Raw genomic sequence first — 22869 nt, forward strand, 5'->3', positions numbered from 1 at the left:
GCAAACATTACGTCAGCGTCAGTGCCACAACCAGTACAAACGCAGGTCGCCCAACCGGTGACCAACGTCTCAAACGGCGGCGACAGTTCTGCATCAAGTCAGAATGGGAGTTCGACTCCCGACAGTAAAAACCAGCACATCGAATGTGTCGTGTGCCATGACAAAAGCTCGGGCAAGCATTATGGACAGTACACGTGCGAGGGTTGTAAGTCGTTCTTCAAGCGTTCCGTTCGACGTAATTTGACGTACACGTGCCGGGGAAACCGGAACTGTCCCATGGACCAGCACCACCGGAACCAGTGCCAGTATTGCCGGTTCAAAAAGTGCTTGAAAATGGGGATGAGACGGGAAGGTAAGCTCCTCAACGGTCTGTATACTATTACCAAACGTTAGTTCAAAGTACTTGCAGACGACATCATATGTGCCGTAAACTGAGTTTATTATTAATAATTAGGTTCTACTATTAGTCTTGTCTGCAAGTGCTAGATTACCATATTTGTTATAAATAATAGAACGAGACTATATTTAGTATATTGTCGGTAGATTTTATCTATGTTCAGTTGTGTTTAGCTGTGATTCAGTTTTGTTTAAATGTAGTTAATAGTATACGGAAATGATTATCAACTATCCTAACTACCTGTAGAAATAAAACATTTGAGCAATATTTGTTTTAATAACAGGTATAATTTAATTTTAATATAATGTTATCAGTAATTTAATTTTATCAATATGAACATGTTGTTTATTGTAAATGGATCTCTAATATATGTGATAACTATATGTATTTAAAATCAAATCAGGAATCATTTTATTAATCACAGTCTTTGCTCTGTACAGCAATAATATATTTTCAAACTTAAGGATGGTCATGTTTTTATTTTCATTTGTTTGTCCGTCTTTTTAACTGAAATAATTAGCGTTTGTCTTAACATTGTTAAGATTATTTATATACGTATTTAAACACAAGGAATGGTGCTATTTGCATATCAATATATAAGAAAGCTTGGCATTTTAGAGACTTTAAATTGACTCAAGCAATATGAGACAGCTTGCAATCTAGTTTTAATAACCAATTAACTGTAGGCGATAACCTTTAAGCATAAGGACAAAACTTGCTAACCGCACGCATTCTAAAAGTACAAAATGGTGTTTCCACCAGACAACGAACACTCAACACGAGCTTAAATAACTATTTGTCATGGAATCATTCAACTCAAACTATTTATAATATTGTTTAAATGAATTAAAGCCATACTAAATCATTAATGAAAATCAGCTATTTGATCATTTATTAACTTTTTCAAGCTATCACTTTCATCCCATCTATTTTTTCTGAAACATAAATGTGCGCGCTGCACAGTTTGAGCGGTAGCGATTAATTCGCTAAATGCGTCGTTGGTCTTCGAGTTAAATACAACGTAAAGGCGGTTGTTTTTTTTCAATTTTGTAATGCATTTCGCTAATTATTCATTTTCACATACCTCATTCAGAAGGAGCGCACCTTTTAAAGCCTGAATTTAATGGTTTTATTTTGCATTTAATCGATTATTTTGTCTTCGGCTTCATTACAAGTCAAGAAGCTTAGTTAATACAGAAATGATTCTAGATTTTTATCACTGCCTTTTTTGTATTTCGTGGTTGTGTTACCTTCATCGAACAGATGATCTGGGGAGCGCTGAGGGTAGATTAAACGGTAACAAGTTTTAATAAAATCATTGAGAGTTTCTAAATTAACAACTTCATTAGTTGCTCCATATCTCCCGTATGTTTCTACACCCATATCGTATATTAGCCACATCTATTTACATAAAGGTTTGCAATTTTATTGTTATTTTCATTTTGAATCGTATTTAGTTATTCTTTTGGTATCATTAATTGTTGGTGCATGTAACAGTACTCTTCTTGTAACGTGTGACAAGTTTTTAATATACTATTGAACTTGACGTTTTCATGCACAGTGAGCTGCAGCAGCGGCGACCCGAGCTGTTGAGTTTTCTCATTTATCTTTTCAAACCATCTTGGCTTAATAAACGTTACTGGGGCGCGAACTTAATGCATGTTTTTTCATCTAAGTCTCGCCGCTTCAATAGAAGAGCAATAGAGGTGACAATAAACACTCCCTCGCTGCAATACTGCTTCAAGTGCCGCAAATATTCAAGTACCGTAAACCCTTCCTCCACTAAAACTGTGAAACGCAATACATTTAGTTTCTAAATGATGCTGGTTGAATGGTAAATAATATTTTAAAAACATAAATGGATGTCGGATCAGACTGATTTAAGAGTCTGGACACTAATGGTTTGTAAGAGCATGTCTGAGGCGGCGAGGTGACCGCGCGCGCAACTGGTCAGGTCAGCATGGCTAGCGAGGAGGGTTATCGACCTTCTAACACTGTAGGAACGTGCTGTGCACTCGTATGAGTAACTTCCCTAGCGCTTGTAACAATGACTGTAACATGAACATACTAGCGCCTGAAACAGTGGCTGTAACATGAACATACTAGCGCCTGAAACAGTGGCTGTAACATGAACATACTAGCACCTGAAACAATGACTGTAACATGAACATACTAGCGCCTGAAACAATGGCTGTAACATGAACATACTAGCGCTTGAAAAAATGGTGGCTGTAACATGCACATACTAGCGCCTGAAACAGTGGCTGTAACATGAATATACTAGCGCCTGAAACAATGGCTGTAACATGAACAAACTAGCGCCTGAAATAGTGGCTGGAACATGAACATACTAGCGCCTGAAATAGTGGCTGTAACATGAACAAACCAGCGCCTGAAATAGTGGCTGTAACATGAATATACTAGCGCCTGAAATAGTGGCTGGAACATGAACATACATAACCTGAAATAGTGGCTGTAACATGAACAAACCAGCGCCTGAAATAGTGGCTGTAACATGAATATACTAGCGCCTGAAATAGTGGCTGGAACATGAACATACTAGCGCCTGAAATAGTGGCTGTAATATGAACATACTAGCGCCTGAAACAATGTCTGTAACATGAACATACTAGCGCATGAAACAATGGCTGTAACATGAACATACTAGCGCATGAAACAATGGCTGTAACATGAACATACTAGCGCATGAAACAATGGCTGTAACATGAACATACTAGCGCCTGGAACAATGGCTGTAACATGAACATACTAGCGCTTGAAAAAATGACTGTAACATGAACATACTAGCGCCTGGAACAATGGCTGTAACATGAACATACTAGCGCCTGGAACAATGGCTGTAACATGAACATACTTTTTTATGAATTTGTCTCATATGTTCTATTTTAATCATAATAGTCATGATCTGTACACTTAGCATAAACTATAGCGTGGTGATACATGTATCAGAATTCCAAGTTCATCTCCCATCGAAGCGATGGACATCCTCGCGTCCACTACTTTCTCTACATCCACATTAACTGTTCATAACCTTCTGATCTCCATGATCATTTCAATGAATGTCGCTAAATTCGAATTCCAATTTTAGTTCCCATTCTGAAAGCAGGAAAAACAAAGCACTCGATGGACCAAAATAAATAACTAGTATTTAAAAGGTGCCATACAGAGCTGACTCCTACAGACATGATAGCGAAGAATTTGTAATAAACCTATCTCGCTAACATTTATTGCTCTCATCTAAAGTACAGGGTTAACAACTAACAAGATTTCGCGGTGAAATTTACATTTATTTGATGTAAATTTTGTTGCGTTGGTTACGCGATAGGGCGTATTTTCATTCACGAAATGTGTTTTCTCAATTTTCTTAATATCGATGGCTTCTAATTTATTTTACTCTTTTCCCGTAACAACTTCATCTCTTTCAGAACTTGCACGTTACTTACGATGCGAATGTCGGAATACGATGTTCCGAAATGTGCACATTTTGACAGAATGCATGGCCCTCATATGTACATAAGACCTAGTTGAAATATAATTGCAGGTTTTTTGTGCTATCTTCCTTTTACCGTGAACATGTTTACTTAAACATTTGTAAAGGTTGGCATATGAAACCTCCAGCAATCATTAACGGATATTTACACTATCCACATATCATTATTAAAGGAATATTAAGTTCAATTAATGATGTTCATATCATTATTATACCGTCTATTCAACGTCTGCGAAGTTTTATTTAGAAGGCGAAGACACAATAAAAGTTCAAAATATGGTGTAAAATATTTTAATTGAACAATATAAAATATTTGTTAAGTTCATAATTCTCTGCTTTTTCAGATAGCATTATACTCGTATCATCAATGTTGTATATACATGTTCTGCAGTTTTAAATACATTTCCAAATATCTTTTTAATGAAAACATTACTTTAAGCCGTCGCCTGCCTTTTTGCAGTCTGTTTATACCTGATATCTCGCCCAGACCAGGGTGCATGTGTAATGCAAGCTAATTTGAACAGTCTAAGATGACATAATACATAGACGGTCACAGCTTGGGCGCTGAATAGGAAGGTTTCAAATGAATTATGGTAATCAGGCGACACTTGGGTAATATCTCCGATGTTTTTTTTTAACTTTTCTATATCATGAACAAAAGCACGGGCATATTTGTATTGTCAGACGTCCTGCACATTTTGTTTGGATGCAAATTTAATGTCATAAAGATGGATGGTCAGAACCAGACGTGCAAAATCTATACTGTCGTCTGCTAAATCATTGAAACATTGAATAATGAAGTATGTTACTATTTACATAGCAAAGGAAGTAAACGAAATGCCACGGTGTTGAATCTCTCATTTAGTACTACTGCCGTGTACTGAAGACATTTTGGTAGGAAATTAAAAATATTGAGGGAAATGATTTAAAAGTATTACTATTTATTATTATTTCTATTATTATTATTATTATTATTATTATTATTATTATTATTATTATTATTATACAAGTTACAATATATTTTATTATGTAGGCCCGATGAACCGATTATGAACTTCACATACAGTGGAAGGTAGTGGCCGGTGTATGACATTGGCATTCAGGAACATTATAAGAATCTAGAGTTTATTATTATAAACGACACTTTTCAAACACACGTTTGGTGGGGACTTTACAGCGTTTAATGGCAACATTTCAATTCCGCCCTGCTTTATAAATGTCAGAAGGTACTTGCGCTAAGGTCAAAATGCAAATGTCTGGTATTAAAACGATAATGTCGCTGCAACAGTTTGCACGGAGCAAGATCCAAAATGCAAACTATTACCGAACTGCCAGATTCAAGTTCAGTTTTGTTTACTTATTCGACAGTTTTGTTAGATATAAAAACGCGCAAGATGCACCTGGATGCCGTGTCGAGCCAGAATGCTATATTGTCCAACCCTTCACGTTCCTTGGTATAACTTTTGAAATTTATTTTCCCCCTGAATTCCAATTTTAAGTCTGTAGTGAATTGACTACCTTATGGTATCGGTGGTATTGAACTCGTACGTATTTGTTACCACTGGACTCGTCCATATGTCTTGCCACTGGACTCGTCCATGCTACTTGCTACTGGACTCGTCCCTATTTTTTGCCACTGGACTCGTCCATATTACTAGTCACTGGACTCGTCCGTATTACTTGCTACTGGACTCGTGCATATTACTTGCCACTTGACTCGTCCATATTACGACTCGTCCATATTACTTGCCACTGGACTCGTTCATATTACTTGCCACTGGACCTGCCATTGTCCTTATGCGATTCAAATTAATAAAACACAAACACGCTTGTACCACACGTTAATAAAATTAAAATTTAATATTAATTGATTTAGAAATGTATTCAAAATACAACACAATATGTCGAAATTATGAAGAATGTATGGCACTTGGCGATTTATTATCTTTAAGTGTCGAACTACTGTTGCCCGTTAACTTGTTGAATTTAGTAATAACCCTACCTTTAAACATTGATTTATTCATTTAAATAGTATTGTATGACATCAAATAATGAGCCCTATTACAATGATTTAGACCCACCGATTCACATAGTTAGTTTGTAAGTCAAGAATTTTTATAATTGGAGAAGTTAGTATCGTCAATATATTTTTTTTCACGAATGTACGACATATTTAAAAAACCAAGCCTTCCTAGGCCCTCTTCATCCGGATTCAGACGACATAGACATGTGACGTTTATCTGAATATATGAACAATTCTTTTCCAATCATTGGCAGTAAGCATGTCTTATTTTAGGCGTTTCTGTCATTGCAGCGGTACAGCGGGGGCGGGTACCGCCGACACAGCACCCATTCGCAGGCCAGATGGCGTTCACAAACGGCGACCCTCTGACTGGCCACACGTACCTGTCCAGCTTCATTTCCATGCTCCTCCGTGCCGAGCCGTACCCCACATCCCGCTACGGACAGTGCATGCAGCCAAACAACATCATGGGAATAGAAAACATTTGCGAGCTCGCAGCGCGCCTGCTCTTCAGCGCTGTTGAATGGGCCAGGAACATCCCGTTCTTTCCCGAGTTACAGATCACAGATCAAGTTGCTCTGCTAAGACTCAGTTGGAGCGAGCTGTTCGTGTTGAACGCCGCTCAATGCTCAATGCCACTGCACGTGGCCCCCTTGTTGGCGGCCGCAGGGCTCCACGCTTCTCCCATGGCCGCCGACAGGGTCGTGGCCTTCATGGACCATATCAGAATATTTCAAGAACAAGTGGAAAAATTGAAAATACTGCACGTCGATTCAGCAGAATATAGTTGTCTAAAAGCCATTGTTTTATTTAGCTCAGGTAAGATACATTACGCAAAAACGTTTATAATATCATTAATTAATTTAAATTTACTAATTTACAGAATATGGTAGATAAATGCTGAAGTCAGCATTAGGTAAATTATAGTTTTAAAACAAGGCTTCTTTAATTTGGAATGTATAAAATTTAAAATACAACAGCATAATAGGAGGATCGAGATAGAGAAGAAGTGAATGCCTCAAACATCGCCTTGATCTCGAGTCTCAAATGGATCTATTACACAATAGCCTTTTAAAGATTGCAAAACAGGTCTGACATAGATAGCAGATCTACATTCTTTTATTTTAGGGATCTTCAGACCGTAATGAATTGGTTGACTGTGTCCTTTGCGCAGAAACAAAGAATACTGTAATTAATAGTTTGGATTGTATCCCAAATTTATCGCTTGTATTATACATGCACTGGGTGCCAAAATAGATATATAGACGACAAATAATTGTTAACTATGCGGTGGGATTGGCCTTCCTTCTTAAAAAAAACATTATCAAATATCCATTGCCATGTATGAGAATTAAAATCCGAAATATTTTATTTACTTTAATAATGATATCCATTAAACTATTTTAATCTTCTGTACATATTTCTTTCAGACAGAAAACCTGAACAGCCTGCACAGAGACTTTCGAATGCATACAGTGAGTATATTTTCTCGACTTAATGTATAATAAACTGCATTATTTTATCATTTATTTAACAACAGAAAAGAAAAAACAACTACGATGTTTCTAGATGATATGCATATATTATATTGTTGAGCATGAAAATGTAATAGATTTTCTACTTTTTTAAAAGAAAATAGATTGGACCTGAATTGAATGTTGATGAAGTTGGTGAAAATAATAATAATAATAATAATAATAATAATAATAATAATAATAATAATAATAATAATAATAAAGATGAATAAATATAAATACAATGATAATAAATATAATAATGATAAATATAATAATAATAATGCTTAATCTAATACTTATAATAAAAAAATAGATATAAATGGAGATGCAGCACTAAACAAAAAGATTTTTTCTCATTTAATGCCGTCCTACTTAAATTGTAGCATCATCCATATTTCCTTTAGCGTCTTACCATATCAGCATCAAGGCCAATAGAGGCTGCTTACCGTAACAACAGCAAGTCCGTTTAATAAAGGCTACTTACCGCAGCACTATCAAGTCCAATAGAGGCTACTCGCCGTAAAAACATCAAGTCCAATAGAGGCTGCTTATCGGTATACCATCAAATCCAATAGAGGCTACTTACCGTTATACCATCAAGTCCAATATAGGATACTTACCTTTATACCATCAAGTCCAATATAGGATACTTACCTTTATACCATCAAGTCCAATAGAGGCTACTTACCGTTATACCATAAAGTCCAATAGAGGCTACTTACCGTTATACCATGAAGTCCAATAGAGGCTACTTACCGTTATACCATAAAGTCCAATAGAGGCTATTTACCGCAACACAATCAAATCCAATAGAGGCTGCTTACCCAACACCATCAAGTTTTATAGAGGCTGCTTACCGCAACACCATCAAGTCCAATAAAGGCTGCTTACCCAACACCATCAAGTTTTATAGAGGCTGCTTACCGCAACACCATCAAGTTTTATAGAGGCTGCTTACCGCAACACCATCAAGTTTTATAGAGGCTGCTTACTGCAACACCATCAAGTCCAATAGAGGCTGCTTACCCAACACCATCAAGTCCAATAAAGGCTGCTTACCCAACACCATCACGTTCAATAAAGGCTGCTTACCCAACACCATCAAGGCCAATAAAGGCTGCTTACCCAACACCATCAAGTCTAATAGAGGCTGCTTACCGCAACGCTATCAAGTCCAAAAGAGACTGCTTATCCAACACCATCAAGTCCAATAGAGGCTGCTAACCCGACACCATCAAGTCCAATAGAGGCTGCTTACCCAACACCATCAAGTCCAATAGAGGCTGCTTACCCAACACCATCAAGTCCAATAGAGGCTACTTACCGCAACACTATCAAGTAAAATAGAGGCTGCTCTCCGTAAAAACATCAAGCCCAATAGAGGCTGCTTATCGGTATAGCATCTAGTCCAATATAGGATACTTACCGCAACACCATCAAGTCCAATAGAGGCTACTTACCGTTATACCATCAAGTCCAATAGAGGCTACTTACCGTTATACCATAAAGTCCAATAGAGGCTACTTACCGTTATACCATCAAGTCCAAATAGAGGCTATTTACCGTTATACCATCAAGTCCAATAGAGGCTACTTACCGTTATAGCATAAAGTCCAAAATAGGATACTTACCGTTATAGCATAAAGTCCAATAGAGGCTACTTACCGTAATACCATCAAGTCCAATAGAGGATACTTACCGTTATACCATAAAGTCCAATAGAGGCTACTTACCGTTATACCATCAAGTCCAAATAGAGGCTGCTTTCCACAACATCATAAAGCCCAATAGAGGCTGCTTACCACAACATCATAAAGTCCAATAGAGGCTGCTTTCCACAACATCATAAAGTCTAATAGAGGCTGCTTACCACAACATCATCAAGCCCAATAGAGGATGCTTACCGCAACACCATAAAGTCCAGTAGGGGCTGCTTACCACAACACCATCAAGTCCAACATAGGTTGCTTACCGTAACACCCTGAAGTCAAATAGAGGCAGCTTTCCACAACATCATCAAGTCCAATAGAGGCTGCTTACCGTAACAACATCAAGTGAAATAGAGGCCACTCTCCGTAACAACACCAAGTCAAATAGAGGCTACTTTCCGTAACAGCATCAAGTCCAATAGAGGCTATTCTCCGTAACAACATCAAGTTCAATAGAGACTGCTTACCGTAACAACATCAATTTCAATAGAGGCTACTCTCCGTAACAACATCAATTTCAATAGAGGCTACTCTCCGTAACAACATCCATTCCAATAGAGGCTTCTCTCCGTAACAGCATCAAGTCTGATAAAGGCTACTCTCCCTAACAACATCAAGTTAAATAGAGGCTACTCTCTGTAACAGCATCAAGTCAAATAGAGGCTACTCTCCGTAACAACATCAATTCCAATAGAGGCCACTCTCCGTAACAACATCAAGTCAAATAGAGGCTACTGTCCGTAACAACGTCAAGTCAAATAGAGGCTACTCTCCGTAACAACATCAAGTCAAATAGAGGCCACTCTCCGTAACAACATCAAGTCAAATAGAGGCCACTCTCCGTAATAACATCAAGTCAAATAGAGGTTACTCTCCGTAACAACATCAAGTCAAATAGAGGCCACTCTCCGTAACAACATCAAGTCAAATAGAGGCCACTCTCCGTAACAACAACAAGTCAAATAGAGGCTAATCTCCGTAACAACATCAAGTCAAATAGAGGCCACTCTCCGTAACAACATCAAGTCAAATAGAGGTTACTCTCCGTAACAACATCAAGTCAAATAGAGGCCACTCTCCGTAACAACATCAAGTCAAATAGAGGCCACTCTCCGTAGCAACATCAAGTCAAATAGAGGCTACTCTCCGTAACAACATCAAGTCAAATAGAGGCCACTCTCCGTAACAACATCAAGTCAAATAGAAGCCACTCTCCGTAACAACATCAAGTTCAATAGAGGCTTCTCTCCGTAACAACATCAAGTCCAATAGAGGCCACTCTCCGTGACAACATCAAGCCTCTCCGTAACAACATCAAGTCAAATAGAGGCTTCTCTCCGTAACAACATCAAGTTCAATAGAGGCTTCTCTCCGTAACAACATCAAGTCAAATAGAGGCTTCTCTCCGTAACAACATCAAGTTCAATAGAGGCTTCTCTCCGTAACAACATCAAGTTCAATAGAGGCTTCTCTCCGTAACAACATCAAGTCCAATAGAGACTGCTTTCCGTAACAGCAGCAAATCCAATAGAGACTGCTTACCGTAACAACAGCAAGTCCGAATGCGGCTGCTTACCGAATCACCATCAAGTCCAATATAGTCTGCTTACCGTAACACAATCAAGTCCAAAAGAGGTTGCTTACCATAACACCATCAAGTCCAATATAGTCGGCTTACCGTAACACCATCAAGTCCAATAGAGGCTGCTTACCGCAACGTCATCAAGTCCAATAGAGGCTGCTTACCGTTACGCCATAAAGTTCATTGGAACGAATCAGAGATACACATTGATTAGATGATTATGAGTTGATTATGTCAATACGTCGGTATTATTATATAGTTTTCGGAAATAACCAGAGGTGTCTTACAATATGGCATATGATATCCTATTTTTTGATTTCGAAAGAATCCATTTAATCATGTCTTCTGAACTTCATTGCATCTCAGCCACGCTAGCTGGTCATTTATTGACTGGTTTAGCTGTTGCTCATTTATTTTTCCCGACAGCATTTTTGTTGTAACAAATACTATTGTTGCTGTTGTCTATGCATTATTAACCACAAGACAATATCACTTTTAAGTCAATTTGTCTCGTGTGATTAATTGTTGAAATATCAACCAGGAAAACACATTCCCATTGCACCCGGGCATGTATAGTGTATTCAGGATGTCTTTAGAGCTAAGATAAAACACATTACTAATCTGCATTTTAACGACAAAACCCTCTGCCTATCCCATGTATCGGTATCGCACTATCAGTTGTTCCCTAAACAAAGTCAATACCAAGCTATGGCCCAGCTCAGGTAATCATTTACATTCAACTTCAGACAAATCTCATGTATGTGTTTGGGTACATGCGGACCGATATAGTTCGGTGTTTGCCACAGAGGATTTGTTCAGCTAATTGCCTGGCCTTAATATTACGAACATACTTCATTCATTTCTCAATTCCAAGCTCAACATTTTTTGCAACATTTTAAGAATGTCATGTTTCAAAATTACTTATGTACTCAAAAGGCTCATTTTTCATGAGTAATTCTATCTGAAATAATTCTGGTTAAACTTAAAACGCATTTTCTTGGGCATTACGTTGATTGTTTAAAAACATTTTGCTCAATATCCTAAAGAATATTATTTTTAGGAGAAAGAAATGAACTAGAGTAAAAACTCAACAATAATATACTGTACTCAAGTACAAGCTTTGTTCTAGAATTATTTGTCTGTACAATATTGACTAAATATGTTTTATCAACATAATCTATGACCATATATGTTACATAATCTTTAAGATAATGCGCATTAAAACTAGCAAAACAAATACAGTTTTGAGTGATGCTATGCGGAGTTGTGGTCGAAATTGAGTTGAGATTGATATTGTGAATTGACTAAAGCATTTTTGTGGTATTATGGCCAGACTACATACTCTATATAGGACTGCGTGATATAATATTATTAATAGCGACACTGTGATATTCGTCATACAGTTTTTATATGTAGAACACCAGCACAATGTAATCAAATTTTGACGAATTTATTTCTCAACTTTCCAGTTTAGACCTAGGAATATTCTTGTCACGTTTATTGTCAATCACTAAACATCTGGTACATCGCGACTTGAAATATACCGTGGCGGGATATTTGACTGCCTTCAGTCGCCTTCGTAACGCACATTAATGTGGGAATAAAGATAATCAGGTTAGCTGCTTTTATAATTGACAGAACAATTAAACGGGGTCTGCGTTTCCCTACTAGCAAAATTGAAATTTATGAACATATTCTAGATTAACTTCGATATGTGCTTCTCACCATTTCAAACACTTCGTCAGCTATTTGCGTTCATTGTTTGAACATGTAAAATATCCTTTGTCAGTTAATGATTGATATTCTCAATTCTCTTGTCAATTTTAAATAAGTTTTCTCAAACTCTTCATCTTTGATGATACATCTAATATTGGGGCAATAAATGCTATTAGTTCACCTTATTCTTGAAATAACTCCTACTTAGACAGGAAAAAAGCATACATGTCTCCCTCGAGCGCGTCTCTTTGCAAGGGGGCTCACCTGTTATCGACGGTGCAAGCTCGGTAACGCAACTTCCCGATAAGACGTGCAGATCGCAGACACTCTTGATAAATGCCATTGCACTAGGCGTGCATCTAGATCCTCGGATACGGTCCCATACTGATTCTACTTCCCGCGAGTTTTTATTTTAAGTGTTTTGACGGTTCTTGTTAAACTTATCTCAGAAAATAAATAATTTCCAATAGAGTTTTAGTTTAATATTATGACTACTACGCTGATAACAATATCAACTTGTAGGGTTATGGCGTCAGAACGTTCTTGTCTTGAATGTTCAACTTGCTAACGATGCGTAGCAAGCTTTTTATTAATTAACCTTAGTAAAAACGTACTCAGGGACATTGCATCATAAACAAGTAGAATATCAATCTTAGAGTGGACAGAACTCAGGTATAAAACCCCGGGTGACCAAGGTAAAAGGGGTGTATATTGGAGTCACCAAACGGTCGGTCGGTTGTTTTAAAGGTTTGAGAAGCAAACTACTTGTACAATTGTTGTCGGGTCGGTACTATATACAGTGAAAAGTGCTTGACACATTGCTGCCAATTCGTTTAAGCGCCATGGTCCTTAATATGCGTGTTCACTTAATATGGTCATGGGGTGTCGAGCGAACTTCTTCACGTCTTTATGTGGGATTGGTCTGAAACTTAGTGTACATGATGGCCATAAAGTTTTCTAGTCCCTAACATATTTTAGTTAAATAAGTTTTGGCAAAGTTGTTCAAGATTTACGTCCTCTTGAAGTTGACCTTGTTACATTTACGGCTATGCATAATTGTTTGTGGCGCGAACTACTTCCACAATATAATAGAAAACGATCTTATACTTTATATGCATGATCACCAGTGTAACACATTTCAGTCAGTTGTGGCAAAGTCCTGTACAGAAATATGCCTTTTAACTAGATTTCCTGTATAGCTATATTTAAGTTTCTGAAGTGAATGACTACGGGTTAACTCGTTAGACACAACCAATCGTCTTAGAGTTACTTGCCCTTGTATTTTGAATGTTACACTAATGGAAACATGTGTGTTTGTTGAGCAAACTATTACCATAGTTTCAGAGAGATTGTAAATGTTCTAATGATTTTGTTAGCAACTGCCAAGTCATAGAGTGAAGTCCCGTTCACTTTAAAATATGCAATGGTTCTGATACTGGGTTACTTGGTTATCATTATCATGGCACATGTATAGTTTTGTCTAGCTAATGTTCAGCAACAGCTTATTCATATGTGGAGTTATTGGCCCTTGAACTTAAATTCTATTCTTATTGCTGTTTGGCAGTTGGTCAAGTGAACTACTTCCAGTAATACTTGGAACTCATTTCCACGACATTAAGGACAAAAAATAATTAAGCTACTTATCTATCTGTTTATTCAATTTATTATTTATTTATTTAAATATGAGTTAAAAAGGTATTTATTTATTTATTTATTTATTTATTTATTTATTTATTATCATTATTATTTATTTATTTTATTTATTTATCTATTTATTTATTCTATTCATTTATCCCTTCCTTCATTCATTCCTTCCTTCCTTCATTCATTCATTCATTCATTCATTCATTCATTCATTCATTCATTCATTCATTCATTCATTCATTCATTCATTCATTCATTCATTCATTCATTCATTCATTCATTCATTCATTCATTCATTCATTCATTCATTCATTCATTCATTCATTCAATCATTCATTCATTCATTCATTCATTTAATTTATTTATGTATTTATTTGTATATGTCTATGTATGGATCGTTTTTTTCTCATTATTCCTCTAATTGTTTTATCAAATTTGTAATAGGCATTCAAAAAAGCTTTAATGTAACTGTAACGACATTGGTTATTTTTTTCTTATGACGGTTATACAATATCTTGACCAAAGGTTTGATCACGTAACATAGTTTTTCAACTTTCCTTTTTCTGCATAATGCAAATATAACCGAAACTGACAAACATACACGGTGCCAATCATTGTTTAACACATTTGCCATGTCGGGGGGTATTTAACTAATTTTGAGAAAATTTAATAATTATCAAGGGAGGGAACTCTTTCTCAGCGCCGAATGTTGAATTGTCCGCCCTTCTTTATTTTAGCGCCTTTCTCACTTGTTCTCTAGTTTTAATCCGGTTCGGACGTGCGTTTTGTCTTTGTTTTTCCTGAGCGCAATAATTTGAAGTTCTCCGTTAATAACTTACAATATCTGATGCAGAAATTTTAAGACAAAAAAACCCGCATCAGATGTTTGAAAGATGTGTATGAAATGTGCCATTTCTTTCGAACTAGAAGAAGAGATAGATGAAAATGTTTGTAACGATGATTACACCGAATAAATAAACTGTACGAGTAGTGTCCGATATCACAACTTGTCTGTAATACTGCCCCGGTCCAGACCTCCTGCCACATACCTTCACATATACGTTAAACATGCTAGTACGTTCCCTTGGCTGGGCCTCTTTTATCATAACCCATGCAACGAGCGTGAGTGTATATGTGGCAGAGATATCAGTGTTACGCAATGTGTATGCACAAAACTTAACCCCAAAGCAGTAACCTCTTAACATTAATGCAGCGGTTTACTGCGCCAGACGCAATAAAATACAGATATATAAACATTATGGTGTATATACATTCCCCGCCAGCTGGGGCCTATTGAGGCTGAAAAGGCACACTGCCAGGTCAAGATTATCACACTGTTTGCTAGTTCAGTTAAAAGTTTTAAAAATCTCCCCATGTACATCTCTGTTGAGCAGGAGTTTAACTGCACATACAATCTGCTGGAGGTGCATGATGTAACATCTTGCACATGAATCCATCTACCTTGGCTGATGGGTGATCCATTGTTTAATGTCTCAATTCTCACACTGCAACATTAACCCAGTACATGACACTAACACGTGGTGTTTAATATTAATGCATTGACGAATCTACCAGCTATAATTTGCCACAGATTTCTTGAACCTTTCCTTCATAAACGTATATATATTTGCTAGTCTGACATTTTCCTTTTCGCCTTTGGCCCTTTAATGCAAAATGTTGCATAATCTGGCAGGAATGATGCGACAGCTGCCCTTTTATATTCTAGTACCAGCTGACCAAGACTAGAAATTTATCAATATATATTTGTATACATATCAATGTGTGCTTCTGGCATGAATCACAGTAAATAGTGCGCATAAATATAGTATGCTCTACATATAACCACGCTGCTTCTAATCACAGTGATCAAATATTAACAGACTTGTGAAACTCGACACCGTATAAATGACATGGGCTCATGCATAATTTTCGTATTTACATGTCTAGGTTGTCTGAATGGAAACTATATCTACAGTCCATACATTCCATGACTTGTAGTGCTTGTTATGTATAGTTGGTAATATAAATTGTGGCAATTAAGGGGTAGCCTATTATTCAAATACATGCAGTCGAATGATCACGAGGCACCACTGCATAGGTGTTTTCCAAAATATGCCGTTTAACAAAAAGCCTACCGCATTTAGTGACAGTATCATCCAAGTGTTAATTATTTAATTAATTAATGATACCTAAGTTAAATCATCACTATAGTGACACAAAATGCCAGTGTCACAAGATATAAATGGCCTGATTTGTCATTTACAAATGTTTGCTTGAAGTGAAGGTGTCATTTAGCGATTAAGATTATTTTTATTTGTCTTTTTGTACAAAACACTTAAGACATGATGAATACTTGAGACTCATCACTGTTTGCAAGTAAATAGTCAGAAATAGTTTTAAAGTCACTTGAGATACACTTAATAAAATTTGAAATCAAAATAGAGCAAAAACACACTTTTAAACGTTCTTTTATTAATTTGTGTAATTAAATACATATTTATAAATTCTAATTCAAGGGGTACATTCATGTATACCAATGTCAGAAAAATAAACCTGGCTCTGGCCCCTGGTCCAAACGGGTCTCTGGCCCTAGCATGGCTCTTATCATATCAGTTACAAAGCAATGCTCAGCACTACAATAATAATAATAATAATAATAATAATAATAATAATAATAATATATCGCTGTTGTGTTTTCAGACACGTGTGGAATTACTGACGCGAACCACATAGACAGCATCCAGGAGAAGTCCCAGTGCGCGCTGGAGGAGTACTGCCGGAGTCAGTACCCCAACCAACCCACCAGATTTGGCAAACTTCTCCTCCGTCTCCCCTCCTTGAGGACCGTGAGCGCCTCCGTCATTGAACAGCTCTTCTTTGTACGCCTCGTGGGCAAGACGCCCATCGAAACACTTATACGAGATATGTTGCTCAGCGGAGGCTCATTTAATTGGCCCTACATGGCAATCCAATAGTACACGACTATCTTTGCTTCATACGGCTAGTCGCCCATTCTCTGGTAACGAAAGCAAATCACTGTAACCTTCTGATCTTCTCAAGAACTGTGCAGCATTGGCTGAGAGATTGCAATGTCAATAGAGGGCATGACTTTAACGCTAAAGGTCTGATCGATACTGCCAGTGAGACATTTCGCAGAAACTTTTCTTATTGGTTGAAGTTAGACGATGCGCATTTTTAATACATTTAAAAAAGGATAAAGGTGAGGTTTGCTTTTGTCTTTAGGGAATGGAAATGAGCAGTTGTTGTTGTTTGTTGTTGTTGTTGTTATTATTATAGTTGTGTTGGTCGTAGTCGAGAACAGACAGTAAACTATTCAGACACACTATTGACGAGTTTCCAATCAAAATTGGTCTCGTGTATATTTATCAATGAGTTCTGATCCATTCACATAGCACGATGTATCCTGATGCAGAGTGCCAATAAAGCTGGCTTCATGCGGTTTCTTTTAATTTTCAATCTTGATATAATTAAATCTACAAACGTATGTGTACAGGTAGATTAACATTTTTCTTCAGTATTTATAAACTAAATTAACTATGTGAGATAATGTTACTGTCGCCCACACAGTTGAAATCATTGAATAATTCACATAACCCATCGCATCATATGTAATTAATTTCACAATCATTTACTAAGGTTTTAAACCAGTCACTTATTTAGAAGTTTCAAAAACTTGCAAAACCTATGAAAATGTTAATTATTATTTTTTACCTATAGTGTGTCATTAAATGGCATACGATGTAAACGGACATAATAAATGTATCCTTTCCTGTTTAAAAACCTTCTTATATTAAATTTATGAACTCTTGTCTATTAATAATGCATTGCAATATTTATAATTAGTGCTAGGGTTAACTTTATGACCATATTTCTGTAAATAAGATGCTGTAAGAAGCACACGTGCAAGGCTTCCAAAGCCGCTTATATCCATCCATCTCCTCCACTCAGCATTGGAAATGACCAAAGTCCATTTGATGCAAGCACAGAGTGGCTTCTTAATAATAATGCTCGTATTCAATCCACACAAGACCACTCAATTCAGCAGCATGTATATAGAAGTTGTATTATTTTGTAACTTTACATACTTTTTATGTATAATTCAATTATTAATGGCGTTGTAATACATTCCATGCAGTTTATATTTTGTACTTCTTTCTTTTCTGAAGTGTTTCACTGCGTACGTGACAGCAGATATTGCAAAATATCCAGCTCATTAAACTTTAAAGTTAGGTCCGGATAGGAAGGGCGGGATGCTTGGAGGTCCGGACGGGGTGGGGGTGCGTGGGTAACGGACGGGGGATGCTGGGGTCTGGAAAGGCGGGCGGGGCTTCTTATTAAAAGACTCAAGTTTATATATCACGACATGTTTGCAAATTTAAAAAAAAAACTTTGTTTACTTAACGATACTTATTTATTTTTTTCGACATTTATATTTATAATTACTACTTGTGTTTAACGATCGATCGTACGTTACGCTCGATGAGAGAACTTTGCGATGCCTCTTATTTCAGAAATTAGTACAGTTTCTACTAAGGAAATATTATATAAGTCACCATCTTTTAAACGAATGAGTAAATTTTTCATACTGACGGCTGGTTTTGAAACCCCATATGCTCTCGTAAGAACTGTTTGTCATACTAGTGCGGTACATTTATGTGTGGTACATGTATGTGCAGTCCATATATTACACTTATGACGCGTGAATAATGAATCATAAGAACAGGAAAATAAGTTAAATGTCATTTATTTTGTGTATATTTCTGTAAACATCTACAGTTAAGCACTGATTCTATTTCAACTGTCGAGTGTATGTATTTGACGTTTTTCGTTTTCACGTTTCACAATGACTTGAACGTTATTTATCTCCCATGCTTTGTTGCATAATATGCGCCTACTAAAATGTTGTTCACATAGGTCTTTCATTTAAGTCATGATGATCTTCTTGTATATACGTATACACCACTAATTGCCATAATTCATTCACATTTGCACTCTGTTAGGTTTAAAACCACATTGGTGCATTTCAATTTTACATTATTATTCATGTACAATGTATCTCTATGTATTCAACTGTCTTAATCTAATTCAAACCAGTGTACACTATGTGAGCTCTATGTTCCAACGGTGAACAACTGTTCGCCTGTCTGTACATCTTGTAGTCATTAGTTGAACACATTAGTTTAACTTCTAATTTTTAACGTATGCTTCATTTGATGTAGTTATGTTATTCAGTAATTCTTGAAACAAAACAGTCGCATGTGTAGTTGTATTAAAAAAGCATTTTCTTCAATGATGCAGTTACAAAAAATGTTGATATACTGTTGATATACTGTCAGAAAACGTTTATGCACAAAAATGTATAATTCATATACAAAACTAAATTATTTCACTTCGAAGTTTTTAAGGAAGTGAACGTTTTGACTTTATTATTTGGAATGAATAAACGGATTGTCATGTTTGGCAATTCCAAAAAGAAAAAAAAAACGTTTTTTAAAAAGTGAACTTTTTTGACTATTTTCCTTGTTTCTCTTTATCTGATCTTTCAGTGGTTTTCCACATTCCACATGTATATTCACAGAACTAATACAATTACTCTGGTGATTTCATATTTGTTTTAATGCATTCATTTATTTCCATAGTCTGTAAGAACTTCATTGTGACACGTTGTCCTATAACTGTGCTTTCTTGTCATTTTCTATAAAAGTGTAATTAAGTTAGCCAATGAATTTGTTACGGAACTAGAAAAGTATTATTTGTGTAATGTTATAATTATAGTGTTGTGCTTACATTATTCGTGTCCAAGACACACATTTCTTTCCGCTTACAGAAGAAATAAAACAATTTTATTTGCATTCGGGTTTTTGTTTTTTATCACGAAAGTTCCAATTTCTGTCCCATACATGACCTATGCACTGCAAGGCTGCTCTCGTCTATCTACGCCGGGGCAAGATCAGTTATCTCAGCTACACGTTTACGGTCAATATTAAACATACATGTAAAATATAGGTTATCTTTGCGCAGTTGACATTGCAGTAACCATGACATGGGATCATGACGGCAAATGCATAGTTCGACATGCAGATAAGATGAATAGAAACCTTCATAATAAATATGCATATCAGCTTTAAAGAATGATAAGACGTTAGGTTTAGAATGTGAGTCGCATATCCGGTGTCAGATTAATGACTGGGTAAGGAACTGCAACCAGAACGCTTGCCAAGTGTCACAGCCATATTTCTTGTTAAGATATTTAACACTTGGTGAATTTTGTACAAGTCACTGTTTGTTACTGGATGACAGTAAAACAGAAGTGTTAATTATTCTCTATGCATTTTACTTTGTCTATGTCATATTGGGTTACATTTGTTTAATGATATCTATTTTGAGTTCGTCTCGTGTTACCACTCATATGCTCTTTTGCCCTCTGCTCCAAACAATCTTACAGTAGAACATTAAGAAAGCCAATATCGAAATATCTAATAAAATCTATCGTTTGTTTTTTCTTTGGCACGAGGATCTCAACCTTATCTCGAATGTCATGTAATGTCTAAACCAAAGTGAATAAACTTATCACATGCATTTCTGCCGTAACCCTCTGCATTTGTGAGCGTCTATTAACTGTTTATTGAATTCAGCAGTATACGCCCAATCCAAAAGGCTTCAACCTCGCTGCATGTTTATCTACATTTTATCAGCCTGTATGCATTCCGTGCCAGAAAGCCGCATATAGCGTAACCTTTGTGATCCAGTGTTTTGCTATCCGAGCAAACATGCACGGGGTTTATGTCAGGTGATTCAGGTTAATGACGGTTGCAGTTCCTGCACACTGCTGTGAGATTGTGCTAGGCCGTACATACCCTCTTCCAAATGTACAACCCAGCATAGGTAAGTCAGCGGTTAAATACTGAAATCTTGATTTAATATTGAAATCATTATGAGTAAGTAGCGATTTTTAGAGCAAAACAAGTCACAAACGTGAATGTTTTTTACATGAATATTCAACAGTAAGTAGAACAGTTGAATTTGAAATTGAGCATTGAATTGGGCTTTAAATGTACATCGACGAATACCTCGATTCCTTTCCTTTTCTTTCGCAATTATAATGGGTGTCCCACTGCACTATTTGCTAGTTCTGAATGGTCTCGTTCGATATAAGATATACTGGAAGCAAATGACAAGAACATGGAGGATGTAGAATCGAATAACTGGATGACTGAAAATCGACCGGAGGATGGGATCCGACCGGAAGAGGATGAGAAACGACCGGAGGATGGGATCCGACCGGAAGAGGATGAGAATCGACACTATCTCAATTCCTGTTAAAGGTCTGAGAATCGACCGAATGATTGTAACCTTTTACTTGACTCTACTCAACTAGTCTCAAGCTCCCGAAAACATAGCATGTTTAAAGGCGAGGCATTTATGAGATGAAACAAAGATGACGTCCTGGAATTGGCATCTTAGAATTCCTTATTACTCTGCTAATGAGGAGATGATGCATATTCAAGGAATGAAACAAAAAATACATAATTATATATTTCGAAATCTGTCTTTTATTTGGAAGGCATTCACTCCCTGATCGAGCGACGACTTGTGTGCAGGTATGTACGGTAGCGTTGAAATGTGGTTTCCCCTGCAGTCACCCCGTAATCTCTCCGAGATAAAGTGCTACACTGAAGGTCATGTGGCTCGAACCCACTTTGAATCGACGCCAAATAATGCACATCACTGTAGTCTTGATACCGCGCTGCACACTTACCTTTCTCATATTGGATATTTGAGGCAAAACTTAGTATAATTGTGTTTCGAAAGAAATGTTTGGGCAATGATTTAATTAAGTAATATTTTTTCAAATAACTTGTGAAAATGTTCAATGATTTCTTATCAGAAACAGATTGACTGACATGTTACAGGTTAAATCTTTTGAGGTCGTTTGGAGTTTTGTCGGGATTTGTTAAAATATGGCAGTCGTGTTTCCTCTCTATGACCACAAGTATAATAACTTTTTTGTCGAAAAAAACGAATACTGGCCCAACTTTTCATTTATTTCACAAGTGTTCCTTGCTTGAACCTCTCACGATGTCGTTTAATCAAGAACGACAGGGCACAGTCAGTGACCGACACTTGTTTCGCTCATAAGTCTATTGTGAAAAATAAATATTTAAAAAAATAATTCGTCAAAACCATGACCATAAGATTCCGGGTTTTTTTTTCTCTACATTGTTGAAAAGAAAAGTTTAAAAGAACCGATAGCTTACATGTCACAGCTCGCCTTACACAGTCAAATCCCTTCAATGGCCATTTACCTTTCTTCCAAAGAAGCTTCTTCAAATAACAAGACAAGCAAAGTGGGTGACCCTTTATCATTTTTTAATCTGTCTCTATTTTTCTAATTGCCCCGTGAGTTCTATTTAGTCGTAGATAGAGTAAGAATGTCTTCGTTAAACCCAGACAGCACGTGCATCAGTATTGGGCTTTGCATCTGGTAATACTAGACGTTCTTTACCAAGTTTATGAAATCGTAATTCTTGGTCAGAGGAAGTGTTGGCTTGGCATTTGTCTATTTTTGTCTAACCCCTAATTTCACAAATCTTCGATGTTAAATGTTGGTGGCTAAGAGCGAAACTCTTCCACCTTCCCCAAATTTATCAAACCTTTTGGAACTGGAAATGTTCATGTGTTCACAGCAATAAAGATATACTAGTATAGTCATTATAAAGATATACTAGTATAGTCATTATTTATGGAA

At 36.6% G+C, this 22869-nt stretch overlaps 1 protein-coding gene across 4 annotated transcripts in view; it reads left to right on the top strand.

Annotated features, from left to right (window-relative positions):
- Nucleotides 1-19972, top strand: part of LOC128227600 (nuclear receptor subfamily 2 group F member 1-A-like) — a 20608-nt gene extending 636 nt beyond the window's left edge. The window contains exons 1-4 of one of the 4 annotated variants that reach the window (XM_052938290.1): nucleotides 1-367; nucleotides 6205-6750; nucleotides 7362-7406; nucleotides 16800-19972. The exon at nucleotides 1-367 is cut by the window's left edge and continues 636 nt beyond it. In XM_052938290.1, coding sequence (XP_052794250.1) covers nucleotides 1-367; nucleotides 6205-6750; nucleotides 7362-7406; nucleotides 16800-17074 — 1233 coding nt within the window. In that variant the 3' untranslated portion in view covers nucleotides 17075-19972. The remainder of the gene's footprint in view (nucleotides 368-6204; nucleotides 6751-7361; nucleotides 7407-16799) is intronic. The other 3 variants (XM_052938292.1, XM_052938291.1, XM_052938293.1) reach the window with 3 other exon arrangements.
- The last annotated feature ends 2897 nt before the right edge of the window (nucleotides 19973-22869 follow it).

Source organism: Mya arenaria, chromosome 3 (genome assembly GCF_026914265.1).
Source record: "Mya arenaria isolate MELC-2E11 chromosome 3, ASM2691426v1".
NCBI lineage: Eukaryota > Metazoa > Mollusca > Bivalvia > Myida > Myidae > Mya > Mya arenaria.